This window comes from Ambystoma mexicanum, chromosome 4p, assembly GCF_040938575.1.
Source record: "Ambystoma mexicanum isolate Mex_15411 chromosome 4p, UKY_AmexF1_1, whole genome shotgun sequence".
In the NCBI taxonomy this organism is placed as follows: domain Eukaryota; kingdom Metazoa; phylum Chordata; class Amphibia; order Caudata; family Ambystomatidae; genus Ambystoma; species Ambystoma mexicanum.
This window is the reverse complement of record NC_090927.1, coordinates 955421305-955442267: the sequence shown is the minus strand read 5'-3', so window position 1 is coordinate 955442267 and position 20963 is coordinate 955421305. Positions and strand designations below refer to the sequence as shown.

General features: G+C 47.4%; 1 protein-coding gene across 2 annotated transcripts in view; it reads right to left on the bottom strand.

Annotated features, from left to right (window-relative positions):
• Positions 1-20963, bottom strand: part of ASCC3 (activating signal cointegrator 1 complex subunit 3) — a 2962611-nt gene that overhangs the window by 729060 nt on the left and 2212588 nt on the right. For both annotated transcript variants that reach the window (XM_069606524.1, XM_069606525.1), the window contains exons 28-30: positions 2504-2670; positions 2221-2366; positions 1970-2090 (exon numbers count right to left, since the gene is read on the bottom strand). In XM_069606524.1, coding sequence (XP_069462625.1) covers positions 1970-2090; positions 2221-2366; positions 2504-2670 — 434 coding nt within the window. The remainder of the gene's footprint in view (positions 1-1969; positions 2091-2220; positions 2367-2503; positions 2671-20963) is intronic.

Below are 20963 nucleotides of genomic sequence, written 5' to 3'. Positions count from 1 at the left end.
GTGGGCCAGTTTGATGAGTTAATTCACACTGCGACTAGTAGTTTTGACCAGTGTTGCTGAATAAATATTCTTTAAAATATACAATTTGCATGTCACTTTATCAAAAAAGCTCCCCCCGGGTACTATTCAAACAGTATCACAAAAGGAATGAAAAGCCATTTGCAAGTGCGGGCCACTTTTTCTTTGGTGCCTGAGACAATTGCATGGCCCAGTCTGACCCCGGTTGATAGCTAGCCTCTGTTGCTGACTGTGGGCAGTTCGGAAGCACCCCACAGTGCCTTTGTCGAGGGCATAGGGGCATTGGTATCCCGAAAGGGGCCAGGGATAGGCGGTGATGTGTAAGTTGGCTGTAGAGGCGCTGTCTGGAGGGAGGGGTCTGATGTTACTCTGTGAGATGCAGTAGTTGTTCTTCGAAGAGTGTGATTGGACGTGAATTGTTGGGGCACACAATTAAAATAGGGTGCCAAGAGCAAAAACCACTGGCACATCCATTACACCAGGGCAACAAATTCATACAAGCCCACAGAACTGTATGCAAAGTAATGTTATTTTATGAGTTGTGTTGTAATGTAACAGACACATGAAGCCTCCATACGTAGCATTTTCTGACCTCTCCCTAAACCTCATTCCGGTTTCCCTACCCACCTCCCCATCTATCCAACCATCGTCACCCCCACCCTCCTTCCCTGCTGGGGTTGCGGAGCCCTGTATAAGCATTGACTTGCAGCAGGTCCCAAAACCGCAGTGGGGGTGGTTGGTTCATGCCACTCCTGTGCCTCGGAGCTGTGGACCTCAATATGTAGCATTTTCTGTAAAAGTCATGAATTGACGTGATTCACGGATGATGGTTTGAGGGCAACTTTTTTTGAGGCGAGGGGTGGGCCACTTTTTTGAGGCGAGGGGTGGGCCACTTTTTCGAGGGGTGGGCCACTTTTTTGAGGCGAGGGGTGGGCCACTTTTTTTTTGTTGTCCGGGCCTATTTCTTGTCCCAGTCCGACCCTGGTGCCATGAAGCCACTCGTGCCATATAGAACACTTCTTAGACGAGTCACTGAGCCATCGCACATGCCCCGCACTACATCCCATTACCTACACCAACTCCACCCAACCGGGACACCCCAGGGCACTTTACATCAGCCAATGCTTGTGTGCATGCTACATTCCGACCAGCCAAGAGCGAGACGGAGCTAGCGTGAGTGAGCACTCTTTCCCAGTGGCAGAGCTGAGGGAGGGCTCAGGGGCAGTCAGCACGCATGGAGCTGCGTTTAGACCCCTGCGCCTCTGCCTCCTGCAAAGTAGCGCAATGGTATTCACTGGCGCAATACAGGGAGTCCTTCCCTCCTGTACCAAGATCTGCCGAAGCCAAAGCCTTTTCCCGCATTAACGTATGATTGATACACCCCCAATGGCAGAGGACTTGAACCGAACGGTTCTATCAACGAGTCCAGAGAAATCTTGGCCTGGCCAAAGACACAGTGGCTCACAGGCATTACTACTACAGAAAATAAAGTTATAGTGAGGTAAGACCAAGGACGAGTACATTTCAAAAAGCCGGCAGGACACTAGACCACTATTATCAAGAACAACCTCGGTACAGCCAGTCTGACGCCCGGACGTTGGCTTTAGTATTTCTAGGCTATGAGCGCTCTGGCTCAATAAATCCCCAAGTTGAATTCACGGATCTATGAATATATACATATTTGCTTGAGTGTCAAGTGCTGAGAGTGAACGCTTTGGCAGTAAAGGGTGCAATGAAGTAGGTGTGTTTGCCCCTCTCTATCTCCATCACTGGCCCCCTTGATGTTACAGCACACACACGTTGCGCGCACAGGCAATTGCCGTAGCTTTTCTTAGGCATTGGCCTCAGGGTTTAGGAGCAAACGAGAAGGAATGGGATACAGGGAGAGGACAGTGAATTGGCAGCACCCTATTACATTTCTTTCTTTAGAAGGCCGGCGGCTGAGGCTTACCCTGGAAAGATGGCTTGTTCATGCTGGCCATGCGGGGGCAGTAATGCTGGCCGGGGAAGCCCTGGATGTGCACCTCCAATGGAACTGGGCGCACAGATGGACGGAAGTTGAACAGCCCCATCTGCAGAGGAAAAGGGAAACATTAGGAATATCTTGCATGTCACAGGCAGAAAGCCGACAAACAATGACCTTGGCTTTACACACGAATGCATATATGCGTTTTCCACGTAGTGCAGAGTAAGGGCACCTACCTGACCAATACCTAGCCAATCGGCAAGGTCCTTGGCATTAGCTAAGGCAGTGGAGAGACCCACCACTCTTACAGTCCTTTCAGTGTGCGATGAAATGAAGTTAGTGCGCGACACAATAACCTCTAGTACGGGGCCTCTCTCATCCCCTGGAAGAAAAGGAATGCCCATTACTCATTGCCATTAATCACCAAACACGCTCACATGTAACACGGACAATCCAAGGACGCCAAGGGTGAGGTGACCTATCCAGCAGCCTGCCCGGGAGCACAGCATGAAGGCTCACCTAGTAGATGGATCTCATCTATGATGAGAATGGCAACCTTCTGCACATAGCTCCTGTTCTGCCAGCTTCGACTCACGCCATCCCACTTCTCGGGTGTGGTCACAATTAGGTCCGCTTGGGCAATGGATTTCATATCGGGGGTCACGTCACCAGTCAGCTCTACAACTCTGCACGGGGACAGAAAGGATCAATGCAGTGAATTTCCAAGGTTTTAGCACTGCTGTCTGCCATTATTAATATGCTTTTCCAGGAGCATTACAGTACAGAAAGGTATAGCACAGACCAGATGGTACAGCATTATTAAGGGATTTGTAGGGATGTAACACATTGCGAACACATGCTTTTTACTATAAAATCTTGAAACAATACACGTGAAGGCACCCGCCCTTTTGCACATGTATATTGGCGAATTTAGAGAGATCTTGAAAGAGTGGCAATTTGAAAAAGTTTTTGCTTAGTTACCCTGCTGGGAATCAACCGTTTCCACATGACTTTCCAAACCACAGCCGCATATACACTGTATGACTCAATATTCCACATTTAACCCATACAGCATGCATTTAGCATTTACTTTGCAAGGAGTGCCCTGGTGACTGCATAATCACCTTGCCTGCAGCACTTTTCTCCCTACCAGCACTGCGAGCGGAGCTCTTGCTGGACATTGTTTGGCTTCCTGGAGGAGGCAGACTTCGTCGCGGTCATGTGACGAATCACGTGACTCACAGCCCGCATTTAGTGCCGGCCCAACCACCCTTGCAGCGTTAAGCCCTGGAGGCAGCAAGGGCTGGAGCTGCTGTTTTGCTGTTTGGCTGTGACCTGTGAGTAACTCGGTCCTGGGTCCTAAGCTGTTACTTGTCTTGCACTACCACCTCCAGTTCTCAGGGTAAGGGGTGGAGAGTCGGACTATGGCAGCTCCATAAACTGTCGGGCGTTCCCTACTCTGAGACTGAATGCACCATTGGGTTTTGCTGATGAATGAAGCTATTCTTAAACCTTATATTGGAATATAGGACATTCTTTTAATAAAAAAAACATTTTATATAATACTTGTACTTACAATTTTGCAATTGTCAGACAGAGATCCATATCTATCTGCATTTTTATTTAAGAGTGTTTTGGGGACAGTGTTAGAGTTGTTTTAAGCTGCTCCCAGTATTCAGTGCACATTTCTAAATATTGGTGTTTGTTATCTCAAAGAATGTTCCATATGTTATTTTTTTTCTCTACTGGAACTGCTACATATTGAAACTCAGTCTTTGAGTTTTTGCTACTTTTTTATCTTAAGTTTATTTACTTTCATCTCTCAAGTTCCCTCACTTTCTTTATTGGGTTTTGTCACGTTTGAATGACACGTAGGGGACTTCGAAGCCAGGCAGCTATGGAGGCTTCTCTTGATTCTACTCCCTCTGTTAAAGGGGATCTCCCCTTTGCTTCGCCAGTCTGTACTTTATCAGTTACTCCTAACCCTGCTGCCCCGGGCAATCCACAATATTTATCAGTGGATGGCTCCCAGGACTCCTCTGTCCTTAAAGCCTTGGCCCAGGCCCAAATTCATTCTAGAGATAGGTCTGAGGTACTGAATAACATGGGTATTATTCCACGCACCATAGCCAATAATAGTTGCATCTTTAATGGAAAACAAGACATATCCATAGATGCACAGGAAGAGCGTCTAGCAGCTACTATAGCCTTCAATCTCGAGGAAGGCGGTAGTCTACCGAGGGCCAGGGTACATATGGATCACCCTAACAATACTATGGTTAACACTGTGCTTCCAACCCCTGTTCAATCACATCCTAGGCTGCCTCTACCGCCCGTAATGCTGGATGACTCTGCACCCAATGCTACAGAATCTCCGGGTCTGACAAAAGAGGCTACTGATTGTCAACTCTCCCCCCCAGTGGGTAATAGGAATTATGGTACTCCCTCCTATTACATTTTCGCCTGAGGTTTTTCCCTCTGTTAGGGGTGTAAACCATACCTCCTCTATTCATGTTAATCTTTCTGCTAACCCTGCTGGAAACCCCAATATTCCTACAGTGAAATCTATTGTGTTTAAAACTCCACTTAATAAACCTTCAAATCTCACACCTAAAATAAAATCTAATTTGGGTACCCAAGGTAAATCTATCCAAGGGAAAACAATCTAATTTATTTTGGAAAGAAGACTGCAACTAGCACCCTGGTCAAATCTTCACATTCACTTCCAATAGTGGCCATTTTGGATCATACTCTTCTTGTAGATGTAGCTAAGAAACTAGAGATTGAAGATCCCCTAGCTCATGATATTGATGACATCAGTATCATAGAATGTGCTGATAAGGCAATTGCTGATAGCCATCAGGGTCTCAACTCTACTAATACAAATAATGTCACCCAGCAAATTTGTGATGATTCTTATGTGGGCTCTCCATCTGATCTCATTAATATTATTGATGAGCATACAGAAAAACAAAATCGGTTGAGAGAAAGGGGATTACTCCCAGAATTAAAAAAGGATTAAGGTAGCGAGTCTATTCTGCATCATTCTCTTAAAGAGGCGGATGACAGAATAAAACTCACTCAACCTACACTCTCTGCTCTGAATATGGTTTTGAGTTCTTTTGTGAGCCTCTATGACAATATATGGTCAAAGGTTAGATCACACTCTCTTCTACTCTCTGAAATCTATTCTAGGTTACAGGGACCTGATAGATTTGAAGCGCTAGTAAAAATAATTAAGGAAGATAATCCCTTAATGCCAACACACTGCTCTGATCCTATTTCTCCTAACCAACCAACTGCTGATCGCCATTTTGTTAAAAAAGTTCTCAATGGGAAAATGTCGAGTATACAAGGGGAAGTTCTAGATATGGGTTTGGGTATCACTGACCCTCGTTGCTCGGATAAGGATATATGTGATCATCCACCCATGATTTCTTCCATGACCTCTGTGGGTGCTCTAGAGGTTTTTGGCATGGAGGTAAAACTCCATATCCCTCATATAAATGTCATTACTGAATTAATAGAGGAGAAAGTCCAAGAGGGACCCACCAGCTATCCTCTTAATCCTATCCCTCAGGGATTACCCTCTGTAGGGATGACATCAGAGCTCGTTGATCCACTTAAGGGAGATCATGCTGCCTCCTCTGTGGATCTTATATCCGCTCCCAATTTGGAGAATCCATCTTATCCTATTGCCCTTAATAAAGAAATGATACACCAAAAAGGCTTTGTCTGCATAGGAAAAAAAAACGTAATCAGCAAATAAAGTAAACTAAAAATCATAAGAATTTAAAAAAAAAATGACTTCATTTACTAATCCATTTTTAAAAAATCTATTTTTGGCTAATACTTTGGCTCCTACTACCCCCCTCTCTTGCTCCCAAGGGGACTGTGAACCCTGTTGAATTAGCGGTTTCTGTGACCTCTATTCCAAATACGGTGGCCATTCCGGTCGAAGTTAATTCACTTCCTATTATGCCAGCTCTACCCGGTCCACCTGACGCTCCGGTAGACGGTTCTATCACCATTAATACTGTCCCTCCAGTAGTGGTGTCTAATTTTGTGGGGGTTGAGGACATTTCTGTCTCTTGCCCTCCGAAAATAGTTTCAACTTTACTAGAGCCGATTTCTACCAATATTTCTGATGAATCGAACATCAATACTGTTATCAAGCCGCAGGAATCCTCCTTGGCCGTAGAATCTTTAATTATACCATGTAACACTTTACCTGGGGTAGATCCGCTCCATCCAGAGATCACTATTTCTCCGATTCCAGCAAACGTGGTCATTATTGATATGGTTAAACATCTATTTCAGGAGCTACTTGTTTCTAAAACTGCTAATGGGGTGGTGTCTCAGTCAATTAAAACTCCATCTCAGGATGGAGCTCCACCCATTCCCTCTTTATCTATGGATCCCCATCTTTCCTTCGTTTCTGAGGGTCATTTTGCCAATACTGAGCCTACAATGAGGGATTGTGATATGGGAGTCAGATCAGTGGGGGGTCTCAATGCACCCAACTCTCTTAACTCAGTTCATTCTAGTATGTCAAATGTTTGTCCTATTATGGGCCATGAAGGTGCTCGTTCTTGGCCTGATTCCGCCCAATACAGAAATTCTTTCAAAACGTCTGGAAGATTCCCTGTGGGTTCTAACGTAATCCAAAATAGGACTATACTAAGGGGTGCAAGGGGCACTGATTTGGAGGCTGACTCCTTAAGTCAGTTCACTAAAAAGATTTCTGATTCTCTACCTCAACCAGCAGAGGCCAAAGATCTCCTTGATATCTTTCAGCTTACTAGTCTTTGGGGTCAAGATATGCCAATCTGTCTTAACCGTAATATTCTAAAAATTCTCCACCAACTACCATCACTCTCACCTATTTCTAGTTATGATATGGAGAGAATTTTCTTTCCGATTCAGGGTCGGGTAGATGTGAGTAATATTGTTCTTAAATCAAGAGTGGTATTGGAACTGATTATGGGGCACAGAGAAGGGTTAAAGCAGCTTGGTTTTGAAGTAAACCTATTAGTATCCAATCAGTTTTCCAGCATAAATGAAGGGTGTGAAGAGTATAGGGGAAACCTTACTATGGTATATCATCCGGAAAGAGCTCCACAGCACCAACGGAGGCAATTCACGCCCAGATTCAATGGAAATGCTTGAAACTGGGCCCAGGTTACCTCAGGTCTGTGGAAATGAGCACTTTCCTAATCACTCTGAACTCCCTACTAAGGTTCTCTCCTTGAATAGCTTTGCGTTTCTTTCCTGGAATTCCAGAGGTAATTCCCATCTCTTTACGAACTCGGACACTGTAACTATGATTAGGGCTTCACACTGTTTTTTTCTACAGGAAACTTGTATGCTTTCAATTCCCGTTTTAGACAGATTTGATATCTACTCCCAAAATTCTAAACCTACTCTGGGAGGGAGGGCTTCTGGGGGTCTCCTTATATGAATTAGAACCTCCTTTGGTTTTATGAATAAGGTTCTCCGGATATGCCTTTTGGTATCTTGGATTTGGAGGTTACTTCTCTTGATCAAATGGTTAACCTCCTTTTGATCAATGTATATTGGCACAAGGGTATTGCTGCACTTGAGCCGTTTCTGGAAAGGTTAACGGATACACTTCTTTCTTGGGGGATCTCTACACCCTAGGGAGAAATTGATTCTGGCTGGTGATATTAACTCTGACTGCTCTATCTCCTCTGAATCCAAATATGATGATCTGGGTCTGGCTATGAAGGATGACTCTCGCTTGGGTCAGAAATTTGTATGGGGTCGTCTATGGAATCTTGCTTTGGATTCGGTTGGTCTAATATGTCTTAATGGCTATTATGATGCTACTTTCTCACTCTGTCCTACATGGCATAGAACACTGTCAACATCTACTCTAGACTATGTCTATGTAGATCATTCCCTGACTTCTCTTTCGTCCAAAGTCGAGGTCTTCTTTAACCCATGGAGTGACCATGGTATTCTGCGGGTTTCTTTTCTATGCCCTTTTCCCATGAAGTTTCTGCCCGCTGGGGGGCCATGCCACCTTAAAACTGTGGGACAAGGGACAGGGGTACGTTGGTCACCTACAAATATCAGCTTGCTCAACTGTAAACTGATTTCTTCCTTTAATCATACCTCTTTCTCTTGGAAATTAGCAGTTTTCAATACTGTTTATTTTGACAGTTTTCTTAAAGCTCTCCATAGCAGTATCTATGGTCTGCTTAGGAAGGGCGTCTCCAAAAAATCTCATCCTCACAGATTTGATCCAGAGCTGGCTAATGAAAAGGCCCACACTCAGAAACTCAGAGGTGTCCAAGCTCTGGACACTGAGTGGGATGATAAAAGAATAAAAATCCTTCAAAAATATAAAAATTACTGCAAGTCAAGAAAAGCTATTATGCTACAAAACAATGCGGAGCATATGCTTGAAGTATTAATGAAAAGAGACCTGAGGGCATTCTGGGTTACTCTGTCCAGCCTAGATGATGTGGCGGAGGCTGATCAGTTGAATGCTATCCCAGAGGTTCAATGGGTAGAGCATTAATTGTTTGATATAGGGGGAGAGGGGTTGGAATTATGTCTTTTGGGGAAGAATGTGCTAAAGGATCCCTGGAAGCCTGTAATTGATTATGAGACAGTATTTGAGCTTATTTCTAAAGCTAAGAAATCCAGGGCTCCGGGGCCTAATGGCTTAACTAACAACACATTAAACGCTGAACCAGAACTCTGGGCCAACCTTCTCTCCTTACTATTTCAAGATGTTGTTAATTCTGGTAATGTACCTACTAGCTGGCAGACCACTCACATTGTTCCCATTTTTAGGAGAGGTCTTCGTACTTTGGTCAAAAATTATAGACCTATTTCTCTTATCGATGCGAACTGCAAGCTTTTTTGCTTCTATGCTTCTTTCCCACCTCAACGTCTGGATTAAGGAAAATCATATTCTCCCGAAACAACAAACAGGTTTCAGGGTTGGTCCTTCAACTAATCTCAACGGTTTCATTATTACTGCCTTACAAAGCTCTATCTGGGGTAAATATGACGGTTCTTTCTATGTTGCTTCAATCGATTTGTCAAATGCTTTCGACTTGGTAATTAGGTCAAGACTCTGGGAAAAATTAACCAAATGGGGTATTCCGGCTGGTCTTCTCACTCTTATCATGGCAATGTATGAGAACTCGGGGGTCCATATTTGGATCGATTTGTCAGGAACTCTTTCTAGAAGGATAAGGACCCGTATTGGGGTAAGACAGGATTGCTCCTTGTCTTTTATCCTTTATATGGCAGATGTTGGTGAAGTTTTGGGAAATACAGGCATGGTGAGGGCTAAAATGGGGGATCTCCGGCTCTCATGGTTGGCATATGCCGATGATTTTCTTCTCTTCGATCATACCAAAGTTGGTCTGCAGAGGCTTATCTGCAAATTCGAAGAATATGCCATTCTTAATGGGCTGAAGATTAACCCGAGCAAAACCCGAACAATGGTCTTTTCAAAGGGGAGAAAAGGGAATAACAAAGTGTGGAAAATAGGTGGTGAAAATATCATCAGAGCACACAAAATCGTCTATCTGGGATTTCTTATTCTGGCCCAATCGTAGGCGATTGAATTAAGACGTTTTCTTAGACACAAATTGCTCCCCCTTATCTCCCAATCCATAAGATTAGACAATAAATACTGCATGTTCTCCCTTAAACCTGTAGTAGATTTCTTCAAGGGAAAGGTTACCCCAAAGCTACTTTATGGAATGGAACTCCATTATTTGGCACTTTTGACATTCTGGGATTCTCTTGAGGGTATCTACTGGAGGAAAATTTTGAAACTGCCGAACTCTGTTCCAACTGTGGCCATAAAATACAAACTAGGGTTAGTTTCATTGCGAGCTAGGATTCTCTGGAGAATCCTTACTCTTTTCTCTGCTTTGCTCTCTCCCAAACCTGGTACCCTCTACGTTGATGTGGGCCATACGATTTTCTCACAGGGACCTATGGATCGTAACCTATAACTCAATAAATTCAGTGATCTTTGTGATAAGACCCTTTCAGAGATCTCTACTGACAGGGATCCCAATAAGGTTAAGGAGTGCCTTTTTAGTCATGACTGGAGTAATACACTGGAAATATTGCATACCCATCCTTCTCTCACTGACCCATAATTTGATCATAAGAAAAGAGGCTTGCTGTCTTATTTTGATTCAATTCCCTAATCGCTATTACCGTTCACTTCTCCTTAAACTTAGATGGAATCTCCTTCCCACCAGGGAAGTTCTACAAAAAAGGAAGGCGTTTTCTGATTTAAACCCTACCTGCCGCTTTTGTAAAACTCTGGGGGTGATTGCGTCTTCTCAACATCTCTTTCTAGAATGCATTGCTTTGAAAAGTCTAAGGGACAAATACCTAGTTAGATTTAACACACTGGGCCAATTGGGGACTGATAATATTATCTGGTCACAGTGTCTTGCTATTACTAATACTAAGGATGGGCTTGCTGTGGCGGGTTTTATTAAAGCTCTAGATTTGTACGCCCCCTTGCCTGATTTTGTTTGTTTACATGAAATTTCAAACTTCTGTGATATCTTTGGTAAAAGCTGTTTATTAGTTATTTGAAGATGTTTTTTTAAATTCTAAATTTCTTGTTGAATTCTAATTGCACTGAATCTTTTAAAATGTGTTGCTTGTATTATGAGTCTTAAAATCTGGAAATTGGATCTATGTTTTTAAGGTATTACTCCAAAAAACTCTCTGTATAAATGAAATTTAGTTGCAATGAATGTTTTTTTTTCTTTTCCTTCTTTTTTAATTCTTTGTAAAGGTTTCTTTTGTAAACCATATACAATAAAATAAAAAAAAATGAGCGAGCTCTTAGGTCATGGATAGGCGTCATCGGTATCTTAGTAACAAATGATTGCCCTTTTCCCCTTAAAGGGCCTATATCACTAAGGCTTGGCTATCTATGTCTTATGGAAACTGATACATCTATACTTGAATCCGGATGCCACCATGTGCAGGGAGCACCATTGTTTGTATTCTTTAAAGTTCGGTTCTAGCTCGAGAGGAGTGGAGTGCTGTGCAAGGTGCAGGAATCCAGCGTTTGGGCTGGCAACATTAAACAGTAGCGCAGTACTGCGAGATGCGGTCAGTATGTCGGGTCTATATGTTCATTGGTATTAGTCCTTGGTCAGGAGTTGTTGAAAAGAAAAAAAACACGTTTTGAGGGATTTGCGAGATTAGAGAATTGTGGGGCATTCTCAGCTGGTACAGGGATCAAGTTCCAGAGAGTGGATGCATGACAAGAGAAGAATTGTTTGCAGGTCCTCTTTTTGCGAGTTGTAATTTGAGCCAGTTGGTCGATTTGCTGATAAACGGGAGGTTCGTAATCGGCTGCTAGTTGGCCAGGTCTCATGGGTCTAGGGTTGGGTTTTTCAAAAGAGGTTGTATGAGATCAGTCTGGGAATTACCCTTCAGTGAGGGAGACATTAAGATGCTGAGGTGCATTGAATGCTGGGCCCATGAATTGTTTATCGATAAAGCCTAGGATGATATTGTCCGAGTAGGAGATAGGTTTGAGGGAGGCAAGTGTTTGAGGCGGCCTAGGGAGAGAGAGCAGAGAATTCGGTCCAGAGGGGCAGTTGCTCCTGCTGGAGTGTAGGGAGGGAGGGAGGGGCTAATGCTGTGGGAAGTTGATTAGATGATCTGTTGGATTTTGCCTTTTTTTTAAATAAAAAAGTTGCCGATTCTGTAGCATTTTTCCTGGGTTGCTGGCACCTTTGGGTCGGTGACTGTTTGGTACGAAGCTTTACTGATTCAAAGAGGATTTTGCTCCTGTTAGAGGCTGCTGCAAAGGTAGTGGAGTAGTAAGCAGCCCTGGCCTTGGTAATCAGAATTCTATGATTGATACACAGAGATTTGTTGCTGAGATCTCCAGAGTTACTTTCTTTTGCACCACTGTTTGTCTAGGGCTCTGATTGAGCGCTTGTTGGAGGTGAGCTTGGGTGTGTACTAAGCAACGGATGGTTTGGTCTTAGCGTGGCTGGTTTTTAGGGAGATGTGTGGGAAAGTTTCAGAACTCAAAATGTTATGTAGTTATAATGTTGTGCAAGCACTGCAAACCACCATGTTTAAAACACTTTTTGTTGCTTGCGCGAGGAGAGACGATAGATTGTACTGCACATGCCTTTGTAATGAAGGCTCTTCGCCTCGCATGTAGGAATGCTCGCCTTCACATAGCTCTGCGATCTTGTGGAAGGATGCAAGAGTGTCAGTAGTTTTTTTTTTTTAACTTGTTTATTTTCGGTTGGCATACAGGAGAACAGTTTAACATGTCTAATCAACACTTTATCACAGCATAAATATAACATCGTCTATCCCCCGGCACCCAAACCCACTTCCTAGTCCCAACAGTTCACAGTGGATTGTCCCTTTTTTCCCCCCCTCAGGTCCGATTCAGGGCTCATCCGCTCCTGTCTCCTCCTACCTCGGTTCGACATCCCCACTCTTCTCCGGGCTTACGTCTCCAAGTCCTGTAACTGGCTATCCTCCGGGGCCTGCTCCTCGCTCGTCTGAGACTGGTCTCTGTCCGCAGCTCGTTGGGCCTGTTGCACTAGGCGCGGCTTGTATGTAAGCGCCGGGAAGCGAAGGTCATAGTCTATCACCGGCGACCAAATGTTCGTGAAACGATGGAGGTGGCCTCTGTTTGCTGCCATAACTTTCTCAGCAATGAAGATGTCCCAAATTTTTAGCCACCACAACACTGTTAGGGGACCCTCTGGAGCCTTCCATGCCCGGGCTATTGTGATTTTAGCGGCTAGGAGTAATTGAGTGATGAGAGCTGCAGATGTACCCGATCTCGGGTAGGTGTCCGGTATCGGGGTCCCCAGCAGCAGCGATTCTGGTTCCAGTGGTAGCTGGATCTGGGTTATGTCTGTGATGGCCGCTATACATTGGGTCCAAAAGGCCTTCACCACCGGGCATGACCACCACATATGTAGATAGGAGCCTGGCAGGCCACATCGACGCCAACACTGTGGGTCTAGCGACTGATTGAAGTGGTGTAGTTGCAGGGGCGGGTAGTACCATCTCATGAGCAGTTTATGTGCGCATTCTCGGTTGGTGATGCAGAAGGAGGATGAGTGCGTGCGGGACCAGATATCAGTCCAGTCTTGATCCTGGATTGGATGCCCCAGGTCCTTTTCCCACCGAGCCATGTAAGTCGCTCTATTTGTCAGGAGGTCCTCCTGGAATAATCGATGTAGTGTCGAGATCCTCCCTCGGGCTGGAGGGTCCGTCACCGTCAATTCCAAGGCGTCCTGGGCCCGAGTGGCCGCCTCCCGTGTTTGGGGTTGTGTGCACCAGTGTCTGATTTGGCAGTATGAGAACCTGTCCGACTCCGCTAGATTAAACGCTCTTTTGCATTGGGCGAATGTCAGCGGCTGTGTTCCCTCAAATAGTTGGCTTAGGGAGCTGAGGCCTCCCGCGATCCAATTTTTAAAGTTCGAGGGGTGAGCTCCCGGCGAGAACGCTGGATTGTGGAAGACTGGGGCTGAGGGGCCCAGGGTTCTCGGAATACCTCTGAGTTTGCGGGCCCAATCCCATGCCTTCAGCGTGTGCCTGGTTGAGGATAGGATGGCTGGCCATGTCCGGCGCAGCGCAGATGGGAGGTGTAACAGGAAGCGCAGTGGGAGGGGTAGTCGGGATTGCTCTATGTCCATCCATTTGGGGCGTCCCGACGTCATAGTCCACGCCCGGGTGTGGGCTATCTGCGCCGCCATTTGATATTTTTGAAGGTCCGGGACCCCTAGGCCCCCCTGGCCCGGAGCGCAGAGCATGGTCCTCCGTGGAATGCGGGCCTTTTTTCTCCTCCATATGAATTCAAGTATCTTTCTCTGCAGTCTCTGTAGTTGTGGGCGGGGGACAATGACGGGGAGGGCTGAGCATGCGTATAGGAATCGTGGCAACAGATTCATCTTTCAGGCCGTGATCCGGCCTATTAGGGATATTTCCTGCTTGTGCCAGGTGTCTAGGTCTTTTTCCCACGTTTTCATCAGAGGCGGGAAGTTTGTCCGGTAGATGTCTCCCGGGTCAGCGGGGATCTGCACCCCGAGATAGGGGATGGAGGTGTCATTTAGTGGGATTGCGCATTGGGCGCTGAAGGATGCCTTGTCTCTTTGGTCTAAGCCTATCCCCATTGCTGCCGATTTCATCAGGTTAATGGCGAATCCGGACACCCTTCCGAATCGATGGATTTCCGCTAGGGCGGCTCTTAAGGAATGTGAGGTGTCTGTGATGGATAGCATCACGTCATCAGCGTAGAGCGCGATCTTGTGCTGGGTGGTGCCTACTTGGGGGCCTTTGATTCTGGAGTTGAGGCGGATCCGCTGGGCCAATGATTCCATAACCATAGCGAATAGCAAGGGAGAGAGGGGGCACCCCTGTCTGGTGCCGCAGGTTAGGGAGATCGGGTTAGACAGGAGGCCGTTCATTCGGAGGAGGGTGGTCGGGGATTGGTAATTCGCTAAGGTGAGCTTTAAGAAGGTGGGCCCAAAACCAAACGCTTCTAGGGTGAAGCGGAGGAACGACCAATCCACTTTGTCGAAAGCCTTGGTCGCGTCCAAGGCTAGGAGGGTGAGTTTCTTCGAGCTCTGTTTGGCTATCTCGATTAAGTTGAGGACTCTGCGTGTATTATCTGTGGTGGCTCTGTTTAGGATAAATCCAGTCTGATCTGGGTCTATGATGTCTGGAAGCAACTTCGCTAATCGGTTCGCCAAGACCTTCGAGTAGATATTCGTATCCAGGTTTAATAAGGAGATGGGTCGGTAAGCTGCAATGTCGCTGGGGTCTTTTCCTGGTTTCAACGCTAATACCGTTATTGACTCTTTCATTGATGGAGTTGTTGATCCAGATGCGGCGAAGGAGTTGAAGAGTGTCATCATCGGAGCTAGTAACTGGGGCCGGAAGAGTTTGTAGAATCGGGATGAGAAACCATCTGGGCCCGGGGCTCTAGTTCGTAAGCTTTTAATGGCCTCATCGATCTCTTCACTGGTGATCGAGGCCTCCAACTCTTCTCTACTCGTGTCCGAGAGCTTCGGCAAGGCGGCTTCCCGTAGGTAGGATTGCTGTTCTTCGCGGGGTCTTTGGGTAGCTGACATAGTTTCTGTTATGTGGGCTTCTGCGATTCTCAGCTTCTCCTGGTCAGCAAATTGGACTATACCCTGAGGGTCCCGGAGGCTTAATACAGTGTTCCTTCTCTTGGTTCTTGCCAGTTTTTCCACCAGGAATTTATTTGCTTTGTTTCCTCTGGCGTAGTAGCCCTGCTTCGTTTTGGTTAGCAGCTGGGCTGTATCCTCTGCGTAGTGGGCCTCTAGCTTCTTCCTGGCCATCTGTAAGGCTCGGTAGGTTCTTGGGGACCAATTTCTGGCCTTGCACGCCGTCTCTGCCTCCAGGACCTTGTCCTCTAGCGTGCGTCGGGCCTGTTGTTTTTGCTTATGGTAGGCTGCTCCCCGGGAAATCAGAACTCCTCGCACCACGGCCTTCATTGCGTCCCATGTGGTCGCTGGGGAGGTGTCTTCGTTTTTGTTGTCCTCGAAAAACTGTTTAATTGTTTTGGCTATCACGTCTCTCGTGGCCATGTCATTTAGGATCGGGTCGTAAAGGGACTATCTGCGTCTTGGGGGTGGGTCCGGGTTGTAGGCTCTTAGCGTTAGCGTTACGGGTGCATGGTCTGAGTGGAATCTGGGGCCTATGAGGACGTCGTCTGTGTATGATAGGATCTGTGGGGATGCTAGCAGGAGGTCAATGCGTGAATAAGTTCTATGCACGTAAGAGAAGCATGAGTAGTCTCGCTCTTCTGGGTGGAGGATCCTCCAGGTGTCCACCACTTCGAAGGTTCGGAACAATCTCAGCAGAGCGATCGCCAAGCCGAAGTCTCCGCGTGCGGGGGGGTGTGATCTGTCTACTAGTGGGTTGGGGACTCCGTTGAAGTCTCCCCCGATGATGGTCTGACCCTCAGCAAATGGTAGGAGGGAGTTTTCCAGAGCTGAGTAGAATGCTGCCTGTTCTTGATTCGGAGCATATATTGAGATCAGCGTATATAGTTGGCCGAGAATCCGGCATTTCACCGCCACGAAGCGGCCATCGGGGTCCTGCTTAGAGTCTAGTATTTGCGGCCTCAAACCTTTGGCGATTAAGATAGCCGTGCCACCCTTCTTCGTTCCATTTGATGCTAGGAACTGTGTTGGGAATTGCCGATCTCTGAGTCTTGTGAAGTCCGCTGGGATCAGGTGTGTCTCCTGTAAGAAGACGACGGAGGCCTTGTCATTCTGGAGGCGTTGTAGGATCGCTTTCCGTTTCTGTGGGGCGTTTAGGCCTCTTACATTCAACGTTAGGAACTTTAGTTTCTGGATCGGTAGGGGGGCCTCCTGGGTGTCTTCTGGGGTGGGGTACTGTTCCTCGTGGGAGGGCTGGGGGTATTCAGTCTTCATTTTGTGATTCCGGGTTAGCCAGGTCCTCCTGCAGCCAAATTTTCTGCATCCTCCAACGGGAGGGTAGCTTTTTATCTGAGTGGGCCAACCAACGGGCAGGCGAATTTAAACGGGTGGGAGAACTCCCAACTGTGTGGGGGGCCGAAGTTTTCAGCGCAGCCTCCACCACGGCCAACGGGGCCCAAACAGTTTTCCTCGCCAACGGGGCGGGGGTCGAACCATCGAGATCGGTTCGGCTCCAAGGGTGGGGAGATGACATACTCCTTGGAGAGGGGACTGGGCCGTTCGGGGCCCGCGGCGCTGCCTTGCTTCATTTTGGCTCCAGGGTCGGTCCCTGCGCTATGGGATTCATTTTGCCTTACGGCGTCTCTGTGCCGTCGACCAGGGTTGCTGCCGTCTCTTGGGTGATTGATCCGGTTCCTCTGTCGGGAGGTGTGGACTGGGGGTGGGTGAGGTCCCCGGGGAGCTCGGGGGTACGATTGACTTCGCGTCCTCCGGGTGGCTAATTTTACGTAGAGTACCTTGGTACGAGAATTGCAGTGTGGCTGGGAAGAGCCAACGGTAGCGGATCTGCTGACTCTGGAGGAACTGGGTCAAAGGCTTGAGAGCTCTCCTTTTCTGTATGGTGATCGGGGAGAGATCTTGGAATATTTGCAGGGGGGTGCCCATGAATGACAGTTCATCTTTGGTGCGGCTTATCGCCGAGATGGCCTCTTTGGTAGCGTAGAAGTGTACTCTAGTAATGACGTCCGGGGGGCCATCTGAGTCTGCTCCCCGTCTCGGGCGTAATCTATGAGTTCGGTCCAGGACGAGTTGGGGTTTGTCCATGAGCGGGAGGAGAGCTTGGAAAAAGTTGCCTATATATTCCGGGAGCTCTTTATCTTGGACCGTTGTCGGGACTCCACGGATGCGCAGGTTATTCCGTCGGGCTCTGTTTTCTAAGTCCTCTTGCTTATATGTGAGGATCTCATTGCTGGATTGAAGAGCTCGGATCTCGCGTTGCATTCCTATTATTGTTGCATCATGGTTCTGGGTTAAATCTTCAACCTCACCTATTCTCTGTTCCGCTTCTGTGAGTCGTTGATCTGTCTGCTCTAGTCGAGTGGTGAGCTCCGTCATGCAGGACCGGATCTCGGTTTTAATGTCCCGCATAAAGGCCATCAAGTCATCTCTGGTAGCGAGATTACCCTGTTCTTCTGGGGGCTTTTGCGGGGTGAGTTTAGGCGTGGAGTCCGGTTTCCGTGTCTTGTCTGTTGTCATGAGCATGGTGGAGATGTCTGCAGTTTTGGCTGGTCTGGTGAGTCTCGACATTTTGCTCAAGCTGAGAGCCCTTGGAAGGGCGCTTCGGGGGGGATGGTTAGGCTCCAAGGTAGCTGCGTGGCCCCCTTCCTCCGCCGGCTAGGTCTTTGGTGGGCAGGGGCGCCCCAGGAAGCCGGAAGGGGGTCTGTATCCGGAGCGGGGGACCTCCACTCCCGGGGCCCAAGGTGGAGTGTTGGGAGGCCGGTGGAAGACTCCGGTCGTCGTCTCGCCGATTCCCCCAGCTGATAGTTGCCAGTGATGGAGGTGGGGGGGGGAGGTCTAGGAGTTGGAGGGCTCCGGGGGCTCGGTAGTCTCTCCAGGGAGCCGGGAGCTCAAGACGGCGGCCCTCCGAAGAAAAGAGCAAGCTGGGAGCGACCCCGGCCTCCGCTTCAGCGAGCTCCGGTGGGGGAGGGGCGGGCCGAGGGGGGCCCGGAATCGAGCCCCAACCCCAGGCCGGGGGGGGGTAGAATGGAGCAGTCGACTCCTCAGCAGTCCCCGACCACGGGGCTCACGATCGGGGCGGCGGGAGAGAGCCGGAGGTGTTATAGGCGTCTCACCGCTGGATGCTGGGGACGATGATGAGGGATCCGGGTCGCGGCCGCCATCTTGGCCCGTTGTCGTGAAGGATCCGCGCCAAGTTCCGCGACCTCGTTCTCGGCGCTCCTGGTACGATTCTCTTCAAACTTGGAGCGGAGGGTGCGGGGGAGGTTCCGCCAGCTTCTCCCGTCAGAGGGACGGCAGCAGCGTTGCTGGAGCCGGCTCAATCTTAGTTGAGGCCGCGGGTCCCTACGGAGGCCATCAGCGGAGCAGCCTCATCCGTGGCGCTCCAGGCCACGCCCCCCGAGTGTCAGTAGTTTTGAAGAAAGCGGGAACTGGTCATCTAGCCTCACATCCATGATGAATCCCCCTGAGATGGGAGTGCACTGGCAAAGAGAAGATGGCACTGCTGTTCATTCACTGGCATCTGCAGGTTATGGACCCTGTTGCTATAATTTGCTGGTGATTTATTTTGTTATGATAACCCTGGTACTCATTTTCCTGTGGTATCTCAGATATTTGTAGTTTGGTCACATAGGTGGAACTCTCGATCATAAACTGTGAGCCTTGGATTTTGTTGACCAGTACTTGAGTCTTGGTGGAACTTTGGAACATTGCTTCATGCTTTGTTGCTTCTTCACAGCTTTGAACTGGAAGTTTGGTCTAGCAGATTTATTTTGCCCGTGGTCTGTATCCTACCAGCCTTGATGAACTAAAGTGAACTTTGTCTGCAGTCCACAAACGGCTGTCTCAAAGTCACGACTTGATTTCAAGACCTGGACATTCGAGGAGCGGTCCTGGTGTGCACAATGTCAGGCTATATTTCTGTCATTGCTATTCTTAGAATCTTGACGTACTCTTGTTTCACTGTGACATACACCTTCGGCATCACTTGCCATGAGAGTGACAGTCCCTGTGCACATCCTTGGGTTCACAGTTCAAATATGTATTTACACCTCTCTTGGCAGTATGCCTACATAGTTAATCTGATGGATTGTTGGGTTTGTGCCTATTTGTCACATGCTTTATCCTCCAGGTTTCCTATTGAACCCATCTGCATCCAGTGGGGGATGTCTGTTTGGATCTCAAGTTGGTTACACAGTCCCTGGGACCAGGACCCTGTAGGGATGCTCATTCCTGCTTGGGGCTTACTGGTCCTTCAAACCTTTCCACCGTAGACTAAGTATGCACTAAACCAGCAGCTCTTCATCTTTCCTCCCCAGCAGTTGGTCTCCTATGTTATACCAACCCAGGATCTCTGAACATTGGAACTAGCAAATGTCAGAATTATCTGTGCACTAATTCTAGTGTGGTGATTAATAATTTCACACTCGCCTTGGAACTTATTTTTTCATCCTCCCAATTTGGGTACTGTGAGGGGTCAGAAATAAGAGACAGACAAAAGTTTGTGGTATTCTGAAATTAAGACATCATTAGTAAACAAAATGGGTTGGAAAAAAGCCTCTCTAGTCCTATTTTAAAGAGAAACTTCCCTACCCAGAAACTAAAACTAAGGACCTGTCTATGTCAGGAAGTCAGTAACTGAAAAGTAGTCCTTGTGCCCAAAACCAACCTGCCCTAACCCTCACACTTAAACAACAAAAGGTGCAAGGAAATGTCTTTAACTTGATTGTTATTGTTATTTTACATTTATAAAGCGCTCACACAGCCCGCAGGCATCGAGGCGCTGTTACAGGAATTGTTTTTTTTTTTTTTTTAGTTGCGTAATTGTGCTTTTTTTTGTTTTAGTTACGTATTTATAACGCGCTTAAACACCCAGAGGTTTTTAAGCGCGGACCCGGGGATCGAACCCGTTGTTGCTTCGTGTCGTCTTGCTTCCAAGACGCGCACGCTGCCACTGAGCTATCCACCTGGAAAGTTAGAAAACGTGTTCAAAACCAAAAGTGTAAGAATGAATCAACACAAATGTTCTCCATGGTAAAGACCCTTGGATCCAGAGGATGGTGCCCTTCCCCTGGATTCCTAAACAGGATGGTAAAATGTCTCTTTAGTTAACAGTTCCTTGGTGTCTTTACTGGCCTCACAAAGTTCTTGTTTAACCAAAAAGTTCTGTTCAAGCAAAAAGTTCCATAACAAATCTTTCTGGAAGAGTTCTTGTGACTTTGCAGATTACCTGGTATACTCCCATGCCAGGAATCTTTATACAATTTTACACTACCTGGTGTACTCACCTGACGGGACCTTTCAGATCTCCTGGTGTACTCTCCTTCCAGGAATCTTTGCACAACCTCAACAGCCTGGTATACTCGCCTGCCAGGGCTTCCTATGTGTTTCCCATTTCTCAGATTCAACGTCAGCTGCCTGGGATATTCACCTATCAGGGTTCTTATGCACTTCACAGTTCTTTTGATATAAACTCAAACTTGAGCAGAACCACCTCTGGTTCCGGAAGCAACCCAAGACCTTCCTTTTCGCTTCCATTCTCTCTCTTCCTCCCGCCTTCTGATGTACCTGACTGCTCTGCGCACTGGTCACCTGGATACCTTCTGAACTCGGGCACAGGCTCCTGCATGGCCAGTTGCTCTCGCACTGCCTCTGGGCTCCCCCCAGCACTTAAGGGTCTGTCCCTGCAACACTGCAGTCCCTTCTCTCTGCACTAATGCGCCACCTGCTGGCTGAACTTATTGATTTACTCGTACTTCTCA